The following is a 14,284-nucleotide window of genomic DNA, read 5'->3' on the forward strand; positions in this document are numbered from 1 at the left end:
AAGAAAGCATAGATAAAGAACAGGACTTGGCACTTGATGGGGCTGCACAACCTCAGAAAAACTACTAACAGAAGAATTGTGTGGCTTAGTTAATTGATGTTAGAAAGTACTTTGCAGTTAACTTTTATCTGAAGTTCCCAAAATATTATATTGGAAAGGGAAAGGGATTTTTTTCCCTGATTTCTCAGATTTCCATCTTTTGTACTAAATATTACTCCCAACTGTAGTAAAAACAAAAACAACCCTGCAACACTGTTTTTTGTTTTGTTTTTTAATTTTCTTGCAACCACTTAAAACTGTCATAATATACCACAAACTTCTGTACACTCTTATTTACAGAGAAAGAAGCAAAATAGTCATCCAAAATATTTTTAAAAACCTTTTTGATTCAATTGCTATACCTATCAAAAAAGATGGGAATAGATAGGCATATTTTCTTGTGCATATTTCTTCTCCATTTCATATTTCACTCAGAATGCATATATTATATAAAAAATGAAAAAAAGCAAGCAGGAAGGACACAAACACAATATGCATTTAAATCGGGTTCTGTTGTTGGTCGGTTGGTTGAAGAACAAGCAGCTAATTTAAAAAGGCAAAATACAGGAAAAGTGCATCAATTCCAATGATTTAGTATAAGAAAGAGGCCTATGCATGGTGATGATACTAGCCAGGATGGAGTCTCCCAGCGGACCTCTGATTGTCTACAAAGGCTTTAACAGAAGTAAAAACAAACAAAAGAAAGAACAGGGATAAGAAACATGAGACCTCAAGAGAAACACAGAAAATATCTTTCCATGAGGCTTCTTGGAAACTGGAGCTAGACAACTTCTGGAAGGGGCAGATATTCATTTTTTCCTGGACTTCACAAACTCATCTATGCATCACCCTGCTTGACTGAGAGCTCCAGCCTCACCACTAAAGCCAGATCTGAGTTGCTTTCCTCACCCTCGGCAACGCTGGAGACTTTCACAGGTATTCATGAGACAGCAGAGCCAATCACAGGTGTCAGCCTGATTGTGCTAAGTCACTGAGATCCTCTGCTTCTGAAGCTTGTCAGAGTGAGATCTGCTGACTTCCATGGCTTCGGGCTCAGCCTCTCACCATTGGTGAGAGACTAAAAAGACCTAGTTTGTCTTCTGATCAAACAATTCCATCTGCCGTGTGTGATATGCTTCAGATCATTGACAGATCCAACTCATGGTGAGCTAGAATCCAGCATGGAGATACTGAAGTCCTACCAATCTTATACTCCATTTTTGCTGGTCAATTTTCAAACATGATATTAAAAAAAGGCAAATTACAATAATGAAGCTTATACCGTAATCAGTGTATCCAAGACCCACTCTAACCTTTCACCCATAAGGCTGCCTTAAAAAACAAGGCTATTTGTATGATTTGGGAAAAGTTAGGCAACACACTAAAATGTAGCTCAGCACATCATTAATTTGAAATGGAGTTTTTAACCAACATTTAAGAAGTCTTCAGACATATTCAGTTACATTGGCCCAGATCCTCAAAGGTATTTAGCCTCCACTCATTTCAATGGAAGTTAGGAGCCTAAATATCTTTGAGGACTGGGCCTTTGTGCTTAGTGAATGTATTCAAAACTCACAGTAGGGCAGTAACCAGTCCTACAGCAGCTGGTTAGGAAGAAGCTATGTATAGTATCATATTTTTGGCTTTATGATAAGGTTACCTAATCCAGTGACTTTTCTTTTGCCAACATACTTGCCTTGCTCTTTTGTCTTGAACACAATAGTGGCGTGGATTTGTGAAGGCATCCATTTCCTAGCCAATCTTAAACTGCAGAATTTGATGGGTTTGCAGAACCTATTTGGCTGCCATCAAGATCTCATAAGCCAATCAAGCCTCATTCTAGTTATATATAAAATCTTTGCACATCATGTGGAAAAATGGAGTGCTAAGTTCTGCAAGTAATAAATATATTTACATTGCTTTGAATTAGCAACTTAACAGTCCTCTCTTCTCTCTATATATCATTAGAATTGGGAATAGGAAATCGAGCATGAAAGTCTGTCACCACAACAGAGAACTCTTAGTGTTGTGATAGGGAGAAATCTAAAAACTACACCTGAGTCCCATCAAACATGCAGTCTTTATCAAATCCATAAGGGTCTGGTAAGCTCACTGGCATTCTGTACCATCCTGAAATGTGAATGGCTTTCTACCTGGTTCCCCAGAAAGTTACTTGCATCTTTTTAAAATGCTAGAAAAAAATGAAAGTAGCTTTAGATCAGTATGATCAGTCTTGTACCTTTCCCTTTTTGGAAGGGTCTCTTTCCTTTCTTCTCTGCCTGTTTGGGACAGTCGGCTAAAAGCGGCTCTTGAACCTGACAGTAAATGAGACATGTTAACTTGCCATCCAAGGGATGTTAAAACATGCACATTTTTAGAGACCAAACACCACTCTGCTATGGGCTCATTTTCTACTAGTGCATGGAGTACAATACACCAGCCCGCTAATGAAATCTGCTTGCTAAACATGGCTAAATATAGCCCCATAAGTAAATATTATGCGGGTAGCACCCAAGTTTTCTAAAGCTATGATGTGCTAATCTCAGACTGTATAATGCAGCCACTCAAGTTTATAATATGAAAAGAAGTGAGCGAGGCAGGAAAAGTAAATCCTGTGCTCCTCAGCTGGTCAGCCATGGAAGAGCCTCCTTTACCTCTGTATATGTGAGTGGTACCTAATAAGGAGCTCATTTTCCTGTAGTGAAGATTCCCTAGAGACATGCAAAACACCATTGCCCACCTCCCATGCAACACTGATGGCAAGTGGATATAGTATAATCCCTGAAGCCTGTTCAGGTCACAGCAACTCCTGCCGATGAAGATATGATTAGCCTAATGCCAAGATTCACCCAACAAACTACTCAAAGCTATCTAATTCTGCAGAAACAAAGGAACTACAGTAGCACGTGAGCCTATTTCAAGTCATGTCAGTGTACAGATATAAGCCAAAATACCGCTTTGTATTGTAGATGGAAAAGGATCTTTTAAAACAGTATCAAATTAAAAGACCATCCATAGACTATCCCAAATATCCCCTTTAAATCTAGCAATAAAGACAGAGTGCATTTTCCCCAGGAAGTCAAGTGTACAAGAACATATGTGCAGCATAGAAACATTATACACAAACAATGGAAAACATCCCTTTTGAAAACTCAGATAAAAGTGGATCCCATTGGGACCAGATTGCAAATGCCTTCCAAAGTGAGGCAGAAAAATCAGCCTATAAAACATGCCCACGGTGACCTGTAGCTACTTCACTGGCCTCTGAAGCAGCTGACAAATGGAGTATGAAATTTATACTTTAAAACAAAAGCCCTAGACTCTGTGCTAAAAAAGTTTGTTAAATATCTCTTTACGTTTAAGTTCTGTACTTTTCTGACATCTACCTAAGCACATCCATTTTTATCAAGAGGGAAATGCAGCAGTCTTGGCTACAGAGCTGCCAACAGAGTTTGGAGTCAGCTTTTCCTTCACTTAATAGAGGGCCTTGGAAACCTTGTTCTGTATGATTGTCCAGCCTGATGTTGCATGTTGATCAAGCTTGTCAAGGCAAAGTGCCAAAAGTCACTTCATTTCCCTAAGGGAAAAATCAAGAACCAAAATTTCCATTATTAGATGCATATTGGGAGGGGATTGGGACATGATTTCAATAAATATATGTTTTAAACCTTGCTAGCTATGGATTGAAAAACAAAAGAAAGGGGTGTGCATCTCAATCTCAAACCTCCTCCCTCCCAAAGGGTATTAACTGTTACATAGTTTGACTTACATTTAGATTTTTATTTTAGGGTGGAGAAGGATTCTTTGGAATTTAGCACGTCTCTAAATATTTTTGCCTTGACTGAACTATTCTAAGGGATTTGCAGCAAAAGAAACCCTCTGCTTATCCAGAGCTGCTCTCAGTGAAAGCTGCTTCACTGCATTCATTTCAGTGTCTTGGATGGGCCAGGAATGGACACTCGGACAAGGTGAACCCTACACTTTTCAGTTTACAAAGGATTCCCTAACTGAACCCTACAGTTTGGTTCATACAACATCCTAGGAACTAAACCCAGTAGGCTTGCATGGAGATCAGACTGCCTCTATGGCCAGCCTCTAGCTACCATACATCTTGGAAGCCACTAAACATATCTTTCCTGCACTGCCTCCTCAAACAAACTCCCTTAGCAAGCACCAGCATCCCCTACTTTCTTCAAGTGTCCTAGTGCCTGCCTCAGGGCTTTCAGCAGGAGTCTGGGTGGAAGGAAAAGCAGGGAAGGCATGCTTTCTGATTTCCCACCTGTATGTAAAATATCGGCTCATGTTCCCCCAGACATTTACGAACACAGGCAGAGGTTGATGAATGCATAGAATCTGGAACTCAAAGTTCATTTTCAAGTGGATCTGAGGTTTGATGCCATTTTACACAGCAGTATTAGACAGTAAGATTGGCTCTGTTGCCCACTAAAAGCTTACGAAGAGAACAGCTGTACAGAGCTCCTTATGATGGCTATCTGATTCCATTCAGGCCTGACACGTAGTTCACCACTAGTGCAGCTCCACTGGCAGAAGTTAGTGTAGGCAGAGCTTAGTTTTCAATCACTTTTGCCAAATGGCCTTCTCTGAGTCAAAAAACCCTGAGTCATGTCCACACTGAAGTTCCCACTCTTGCTTTCTCTGCTGGAGCTGAACTGATGATGAGTTTTCCTAGTTTACACACGGACCTGAGGTTCATGTAGTGGGTGGCAGGGAGAAGAGCAGCATTTAACATGCTCTGCTATGATCCCAGCTACTTTGTACAGGTAGAAAAGGGACAAGGAGATTCAAGTCATGTTTTTAAAAGATAGGTCCAGTAATTCTACCTGACAGCCAGGGTGCAGAATAGGGAGCCCTTTCTCTTTCTCCCACCCAAAACAGGGAGAGAGTGCAAAGCAGTATATTTTCCAAACTCCTCTTAAAGAAAAAGATGATGCTCCTGAAGTGCCAAACAAATGTATGCTGTTTTCAGTCAAAGCTTTGGAACAGAGCTTACCTGGAGATCAGAACTCCATGGGGATAAGGTTTTGAGCTTTAGATCTCTCTAAGGAACAGCAGCTGCTGTACAGCTGCCAATGAACTTCTCAAAAGAATTAACCCCCTCCCATCCTCAGTAATCACTTTTACTATGCAGACGGCAGAGGTAGCTAAAAAAAAAAGAATCCAAAAACACTAATATAAAAGAAACAACTCTTGCTATACTGTACATTCAGAACCCTGTGGCCACATCATTGTCCTGACAATGAGCTAATTTAAATTAAAAAAAAAAAAGCGCCGATGTGTAAAAAGCACATCCCAAAGTCAGTGCTGTCTTAAAGCAAATGTTCTCTTTCAGGGAAAGCAAATGGAGTTCTTGATTGGTTAGGAGTAGGAAAAACATTTTCCAGTAGCTGCCTTCTCACTTACATGGCATCCATCTCTCCTTTACCTTCTTTAATTCTGCATCACCAGAACTCTTGAAATGTCTGTCTCCGTATAGGAAAGGTTTCTGTAACCATTTTTTAAAAGTTAAAAAAGACGTGATCAAAAGACGACTCGTCTTCCCAAGCTAGCAGCCAGCTGGTAGGGTAGCGGCTATGTTGGCACTGACATTTTGCTTCAGATGTTGTCTTCCTTCCCTCAAAGTGCAAACCTGTGGCTGAACAGATGTTTAATCCCCTTTGGCTTTTCCCACCAGAAAGGGAGGAACATGTTGCTGCAGTTGTGCTTCCAAAGGTCCACTTCCATTTGGCCACCCCTCAGTTAGCAAACTGCTGATAAAAAGCAAGTTTGACTCTTTCGATATGATGGCAAAGTTTAATGGCTGGCCCAAGTTTCAAATCCATGCACTCCTGAACAGTGGGGAGAGTGAGCAAGAGAAGCGCCTGACCATCTATTTCCTGTCAGGAGACAAACAGAACATTGATAAGGCAGAATTAGTTGCTCATTTACTCCCATTCAAATTTTGGCTTCCTTAAGTTTCAGCTCATAACTCTCTACCCCTAGGAATTTGCTCTTTCACTTGTGCTGTTTCAGTTAGCTAGAAATCTCCCTCTCATTACCCACTTGCTTCCTTCCTTCCTCATCTTGAAGTGCAGGTCCATTCTAAATTGTCTAAACAAGGGATCATACGGTTTCATCCTTACTGTCTCAATGGTTCCAAAGAAAATGTATTCAGTTTACAAGTAATGGGATTTTTTCCCCCTAATTTCTAGCCCTGCAAACTCAATCTGTGTTCAGAGAAGCAATCTGGGTTGTGTTCTCATGCATCCTCACACTGTAATACAGGTTGTGCAGGCCAAATTACACCCTCAATAACACCTACAGCCTTCATATTATGCCCTTAGCAAAATTTGTGTTCACCACCCAGGAGGGGCCTGGCAATTTGTAGTACTGGGCACTTAACAGGCAAGACTGGCAAAATCTACCTTTGAAAAGTAGATGTGATATGAAAAAATACATTAAAAGGATTCTCACTTTTGTGCTGTGTTTTTGATACCCTCTTAAATATGCATTAAAATTTTTTCCCTAATGAGTCCCTGTGATAAACAAGGCTGAATTCCCACTCTGTCACTTCGCGTGCAGAAAGAGGGGCCCCGCAAGGATTCTAAAAATTAATACTTGCCACTCCAGGCCTGTATTCAACTATGAAGGATACAGCTTCTCTGACCTTGGCTTGGTAAACGCTGCCACCACCCAAATGCAAAAAAACCCCATTTGAACCCAGGAGGAGGACTTGGGAACTCCTTCCTGTGGGGTACCCTCAAGCCCTTTCACCCTCCTCTGGGGAAGAGCTGAGAAAGAAAACAAAGGAGATTAGCTGTGGCTATCAGCTAATCAAACAACATGCACAAACCTCTTAGGTCACCAAAAATCCAATCCTGCTCTTAAAAAAAGTAAATTTTATTAAAACAAAAAGAAAGAAAATACATCTGGAACATAGGCATTTGCTAGTTTTTAAAAGAGCAATTCTAAAAATTAAGCACTCAAACTAGCTTCTTAGGGGTTTAGCTTAAACGTTACAAGCAAACAAAAGCATCAGGGGTTAGCACAGAGGAGAGCCACAAACCTGATAGTGTCTACCTATACATTCCCTATCCAAATTATTTCTTCAAGGTATGGAAAATACTTTTTCATACCGGGTTCAGATCTTACACAGCATTTCTGCTTATAGCATTGCTACTCCGTGTTCCTGCAGCCCAGAGAACAACAGACAAAGGGAAAGTTTTTTTCTCCCATTTAAAAAAAGTTCTAGACTTCCCATTGTCTCTTTTGGTCAGGTGCCTACTTTTTCCCCCACTTTACGTGGGGGACTTTAACCCTTTACAGGTAAAGCAAGTAAAGAACAGCTACCCAGAGGGATTTTACAGCTAACTGTCTGTCTGGGTGTCCATCAAAGGGAGCTACCCCCCACTTTATTTACCACTCTTCCTCTTTGTTAATGCATCAGCAAAGCACTGTGTGATGCCTGGTAACAAATATTTAGCAGTCTCCAAACTTTAAGGTTTACAAAGCACTCTGCAAGTGTTATTTATAGTAAACAGTACAATATTTACAAATAATTTGATATTGGGAGTGCTATTTGGGTCAATATAACAAGCTCTATATCCTCTTTCAAATAGGTCACTGAATTCATCGTGACCTGTTCTAGTTGCTGCATATCAGTTTTATCCCAAGTCAGTTTTTGAAATCAACTGCATCACATAGCAAAACATTCAGTAAGCAACGGAACATAATCAAATGCCTCTATTCTAGAACAAGCTGTAAGAAATAAAGTGTAAAGTTTTTTGCCATATCAAAAACATTATAAAAACTGAAGTAACATATTTTACCCTTTAGTAATCAAAAGTGGTTTCATGTGGTTGGTCAATCAGCACATAATGCAGCAGCAGGTTCATGTATTTTAAAAAGTGTTGCATACCTGATCCAGGAAAATTCTGGCTAACGGGGCGCAGTCTGTGGATTTGAGGAACCGAACGACGTCAGCCACGCTCCATTCCAGAGGGTTACTGTCCAGTTGCAGCTTTTCGGCAACTTCAATCTTTAGTTCCTAACCCATCCACCCCCCAAAACCCCAAAATGTTATGTTTGCCATGTCCAGAAATATTGCCATGATCACATAGCAAGTTCTTAAAATAATTCTGAACTAGAGAGGCAGCATAGTCCAGCGGAATGCTAAGAATCGGAAGTCAGGAAGTGCTGAGTTCTAAAATCCCACCTCTGCGAACGGCTTGCTGTGCTGCTTTTGGAAAAATTCCCAAAACTCATTATTTTAATTTTTAAAAAATTAGTGTAGTATCCTCTAACTCTCTCCCAGACAAGTTGTGAAGATTAGTAATATTTGTATACTGCTTTGAGCATGGGAGATGCTAGTCCCCTCAAGTTCATGGTCCCTGCCTGACACCAGGCATGGTGATGCGCAATCTCAGGTTTTTACTCCATTTCTCTCTGCTCCTGGATTCCCAGAGAGCAGCAGGGCCTGAAAACTCTTATTTTTGCATGGCCAAGAGAATGCATCTTTCCCATTCAAGTGCACAACTCCCCCGGTTATCACTGTATCGCACTACAAGTCTAGACTAGCATCACATACAATACACAAGCAAAACCTTAGCTGTGACCTTGGTAATATTAGTCTATTCATTTGGAAAGTTATTTTGCACTGTTATGAGATGATCTGAGAATATCAGGTCACCATTAAGGTTGTATGGAAGTGAAAGTTGTGGTATGTATTACTTTTCAGCCTGTATTGGAGATGGAACTGAAAACTTTATGGAGTGCTTCTGATAGCATTATAAGCAATCTGACAATGGCACATTGGACCTTCTTATTTTCATGCTTCTTAAGTTTTGGGTGGGTTCTGATACAATCAAACTACATTTCATTACAGTTATGTTAATTTTAAGTTTTAATAATTGCAGACTCGAGTCCTGAAGGAACAGTTTGGTACAGCAGCAGCTTGTCACTTCATCACAGACAGGCGTTTTTATTTTTAAGAAATACCAAAATTTGCTGATAATTTTGGTAATATTTTCAAAGACAGGATCCTCTTACAACAACATTTTGGCCTTTGCTGAGTGAATAGATTAGGCAGTAAGATCATCCCAGCTGCTATCTTAACCCCCTTTAGAGGCAACATTTGCTCTGTCAGCCCTTCTTGCAATTCAAGGAATGTCGCCTTTGCATTTAGCACTGGGAAGACAGGACACAGCATGCCCAGGTGTACACTGGAAATTAAAAGCAACTTTCAATCAGGATGATGAGTGAAATTCACAGCAAATTGCCAAATGGAGGAAAAATTGTGAATTAATGGTATCTCCCTCCGCATGCCTGAGGAAGTGATCAAACCACTGAGAAAGTAAGAAATTTTGTATTTTAAGAGGTACCTTTGATGAAGGGGGTTTATTTTCATCATCAGAGAAGGAAAAGGTCCGGAGCTTCCTCTTCCGCTTGTCTTGATCCTGAGCCAGGCAGTGGGACAGTTCACTTTGCGTGGGGGAGGAGGACCGCGATTTCTTCTCCGACACTTCTGACTCTTCAAGCAGTTCATCTTGCTGCTCTGAGGTGCTGTCCTCACTCAATGATTCTTCATCTATGTCATCCTGGTCATCCTCTTCCTCTCCGCCACTGCCCTGAAGGAGAAGAGAAATAATAAATTTAGAATGGGAAATTTAATACATAAAAGTCCTGTGACAGTCTCTGATCTTTACACTCTCAGTTGCATGCAGTGCTACTGTAATAATGTTGGTCCCAGGATATTAGAAAGACAAGGCTGGTGAGGCAATATCTTTTATTGGACCAACTTCTGCCAGTGAGAGAGACAAGATTTTGAAAGATACTACCTCACCCACCTCTTCTCTCTGATCTACAGTAACTTTTTGGCTGCACAGAGTCTAAAAGAACTGGTAACTGGCTGTGCAGAGTCCTATTCCACCACCGAGGCAATCTATGAACATGCACTGTACTGTGCAAGTTTCCTGTAGCTGCATACCTGGGGAGAGCCAACTGGAGAGTTGTCCACTGAGGTGGAAGAACGTTTTTTTTTATGGACAAAGAAGTGTTTTCTTCTCTTCTTCCTCTTGCTTGTTTTCTTCATGCCTGCTTCCAGATTACTGTGGCCACCTGGCGGTCGGCCAATTCTTTTGTTTTTCCTCTTCCCATAATAGTGCGCTATATGGACAAAAGCAAAAGGCGTGTGTTTCACATGCATTGTGTTGTAATGGAACTTCAGCATCATTAGTTATCACTTATCAGCCCTCAGGAATGCTGAATCATTCGCAGAAAACTTTCCAAAAGAAATCCCAACTGTGGAGAACATCAACATGAATGGGTCGATTCTTTCCTTCAATACAATACATCAAGTATGCATTTATTAATAAAGTTAATCACCCAACAAAGGGAGATTATATTTTTTTTAGTTCTGAGAAAGGCCTCAAATGAACAGTTTTTGGTGCAAACAATGTCATCAGCTATAGAGTGGCAGATGGTGGTGATGGGGTCTGTACAGATTTACTGAGATGATACATAATCAACACTCACTGTGGCCAGGAGTTCAAATTAGTAAAAGACATTATGGAAGCAGCTTATTCTAAAGCAGAGTGGCAGGAGTGACATAAAACTTTTAATGAAAGTATCCAGGAATTAGTTTTTGTCCTAGAAATCAGCAGCAGGAATTAATACAACATTAGGCATAATAGTTAATAGTTGGTTTTATGATGTTGCAGTTCACTGTTAGATAATCATTGTTTTGATCCAAGATACAGGTATCTAGGTCTATATCATTAGCACTTGGGCTGCTCATTAGGGTGAATGAAGTGATATATAATTTGTAACACATTTTGAAATCCTTCTGGATCCAAGGCAATGTCTAAATGAAGATCACTACATTGGCAAAAAACCCTAGTATCTACTCACTGTATTTGGTCTTTGTCAGGATAGAGCAGTTCTCTGAACACTTATCTAGCACCATGTGTGGGCCAAAGAGATTTGGACAGCATTCCAGTTTGATGCAGGTTGTTCTACAGAAATCTGCCACCCGATCTGCTGTTCTCACAACCTCCACAGTGGCACGGTAACTCTTCCCTTTGTACCTGCCATTGGGAGAATATCATCAATAATCTAGCTGGTCCTAATACTGTTATTCACTATGATAAAGGTGCTGTATTACATTATCAACATCAAACAGTACATATTCAAAATAAGTTTGAAGAGAGCTTTTATGATTGTTGATCCAAAGCCCAAGTCCTCCCTTTAGCAACATAAAATGACAGATGCACATGTGAATAAATATTAACAAGCTAGTACAGCATGGGCAGTTGCTGTGCCAAGCTTCGGCACACTGCCCTGCTAGTGTATTTTCAAAATAATTTGGAAGAAATATTCCCATAGTTTATATGGGCATGGAGACTAAATCATCTAATCTAAGATGGTAATGCAAAAATTGCCAATTAATGTCCATTGGCATGTAGACACCTCCTTACTAGGAACTGGACTGACTTCACCAACTCACTGCAGAGGCCACTGAACAGCCATTAAATGGATAACTTACAGCCCCAGTGAACTCAGGTACATTTGGCAGGTTATTTGGATGTGGAAAGCTATATATCACATTACCAACCCTCTGTGACTCCAACCACTCTTCCTCAACCTACTAAGCAACTTATCAAGGAATGGAAAGGCTAGTAACACAATGGCTCCTTGTGCCAGAATGATAGCTTCTCTTTTGACTGAAGACAACAGATTAATGTTTTCCCTGATGTCAGCAGAGGATGAAGCAATAAGAAAGGGCATCTTCTATTTGTCCACTAGCTTTATACGACACAGACAGATTTTCTGGAGGAACTACATGGTGTGGGGGTGTTGTGTATAGCTGAGTCAAGCATCATTCCCTAGCTTTGCTTTTTTAGTACATCCAGTGGTATATGCTAGTGAGTCTATTGGAGATACCTCAGACCACAGTTCTTCTACTTAGAATTACATACTGGCCCTAAAATCTGAAACATGGAGAAAAAAACAGGCAGGGATTTTCATAGGTAGCCTGCCCACCCATCTCTGACCTCACTGTTATATCAGATGAATATATTTAATAACTGCAATAAGCCATTCAAAACTGACCTTTCCTTTCTCAAAATATTTATTTTATTTACATAAACTTTTCTATGGACCCATCACTATACCGGAGTGCATAGAACTCCCACGAGGTAGGTAAGTATGTCCATTTTACAGATGGGGAATGGAGGCAATGAGAGAGTTAGTGACTTGCTTAAGGTCATGCAGTAAGTATGTGGCGGAGCTGGAAAGAGAATCCTGATCTCCTGGTTGGGTAAAAGTCTAGTAGCCTCAACTACAGCACCATCTTTCTTCTCTTTTGGGTAGTTAACCAAATGGCTCAAAATTGATGGGTTTAATAATTATATCATGTTAACATGATCACAATATTCATTCAGTGTGGTTCCTAGCCACATATTGGTTTCTCAGTAATAGTGAAATCATGGACCAGTAAGGCCTCCAGGAGCGCTGGGCAGCATATTTGCATCAAAAATGTAAAAAGGATTCCCCAACCCAGCTCTTCCCAGTGCTTGACTCCAGCTCTGTAAACAGGCTAATATTTAAAGGGAAATATTTTTCCACTATGGAATTTGGCTGAAGGTGCTGACAGTCTGAAAACCTTCCCTGACACTTTTAAAGCAGAAACACAAAACTATCTTCAATCAAATTACAAATCCTTTACCCTTTTGCTGCCGATCTGCTAATGCATATGCCACGTTGTACTAGTTACTCCAGTAATACTACACTGAAATCAAAATAGTATCAGAGCATATCTGATTCAGTAAGCAACAGCATACCAGCTGAACTCTGCTGGATGTTCCTGAAACATTTTGCGTGAGTTGGAGGGTTTGGTTATGCAGTGCCCTTATTTGTCTTGAACAAATCACATGTCATTTTCTGATAAGGCAAACAGTTAAACAAAAATGTAGATTGCAGAAGATATTACTACTGAGATCAGTTGGACTGAGATGTGGGGCAGGAATTTACTTTGCTTTCAGGGTCTCTCCATGCCCATGCCAGGCAGCATCCTCATCCAGCTGGAGTTCTCGAAGTACACGGCTAGGTTTGTAGGCTGCATTGATCAATAAAGTGAGAACCTGCAAATGGAGATGAAAAGAGGAGGGAAAAACCCATTAGGTTATTTATAAGGTAAATACGTTTTAAAGAGCAAGGGTGGATTGGCAGATTCCATTTTTCTGAATTAACCAGCATCAAACCACTACTATCTGAGATTTAAACTCATTCATAGTGGGATTTGGGAAAAAAAAAAGCAACTGCTTACATGATAAATCATAACAGACTGTAAGCAGGGTCTTGCCAATTCTTCAGAATTTGACTGCCAAAAGATGACTAATTTCGTCAGCTTCCAGAAATTTTTGGAGATTCACTGTCCTTGTCTCATATCACCCAACTTAATTCAAGGGTAGACATTATAAAGCTCAGGCAGTCCTGGGTAATGCCAGTGACATTTTGCTGCCTATACATGTTACTTCATTCCTGAGATTTTACTATTAATCATGTTTATTATGATAGTTCCTAAAAGACAACTAAGAATGCCATTGTGCAAGGCACTGTACGAAAAATAGTAGATGGCCCTCTCCCCAAAAGCTTGTAATATAAATAGATAAGATAGACACTGGGTGGGAAAAAGGGTATAATTCTGGGTATCATCCAAAGATATGATCCTGTGTAATCAATGACTTCTTGGCTGTGAAATCAGTCATGTGCTACAGAACAGGGCATGAGAATCTAAGGTTTCATTAAAAAAAAAAAAGTTTCCAGCTTGTTGCAGTGATCATCTGCTCACATTTGCAATTTTATCAGTGCAGTGTTGCCTTCCTGATTCTGCAGCCAACTTGAATAAAGAGCTCTGAAAAGTGCTAGCAACCTCGTATGTCAGTGGGGTGTTAATCACCTTGACATTCAACCCATCTTTAGATTTCAGAGTTAATTATTTTCGCACTCATCTTTTTAGCAGAAAGATCTAGATAGGATGCTTATTCCTACAGTCCCAAACCACCTCCAAACACATTCCCAGGTGTCAAAGGCCTCAATCTGCGAAACCTTCAGCTTCACCCCATCAGCTTCCACAAGGTGATTATATAGATCAGCTCAAAACTCAGATACATCAAAAACCAAAAAGGAGGGGCAGCATAAAATATATTGAGCATATCAATATAAACACAAGGGCTACTATATTGATTGT

General features: G+C 40.2%; 1 protein-coding gene across 4 annotated transcripts in view; it reads right to left on the bottom strand.

Annotated features, from left to right (window-relative positions):
* Window positions 1-285: 285 nt before the first annotated feature.
* The window catches only part of SFMBT1 (Scm like with four mbt domains 1), a 139,147-nt gene continuing 125,148 nt past the window's right edge, over window positions 286-14,284 (bottom strand). For 3 of the 4 annotated variants that reach the window (XM_030570311.1, XM_030570312.1, XM_030570313.1), the window contains 6 exons: window positions 13,066-13,175; window positions 10,945-11,120; window positions 10,022-10,200; window positions 9,417-9,662; window positions 7,955-8,083; window positions 286-5,933 (listed from right to left, as the gene is read on the bottom strand). In XM_030570311.1, the coding sequence (XP_030426171.1) occupies window positions 5,793-5,933; window positions 7,955-8,083; window positions 9,417-9,662; window positions 10,022-10,200; window positions 10,945-11,120; window positions 13,066-13,175 (981 nt within the window). In that variant the 3' untranslated portion in view covers window positions 286-5,792. The remainder of the gene's footprint in view (window positions 5,934-7,954; window positions 8,084-9,416; window positions 9,663-10,021; window positions 10,201-10,944; window positions 11,121-13,065; window positions 13,176-14,284) is intronic. The other variant, XR_004001336.1, reaches the window with a different exon arrangement.

Source organism: Gopherus evgoodei, chromosome 7 (assembly GCF_007399415.2).
Source record: "Gopherus evgoodei ecotype Sinaloan lineage chromosome 7, rGopEvg1_v1.p, whole genome shotgun sequence".
Classification (NCBI taxonomy): domain Eukaryota; kingdom Metazoa; phylum Chordata; order Testudines; family Testudinidae; genus Gopherus; species Gopherus evgoodei.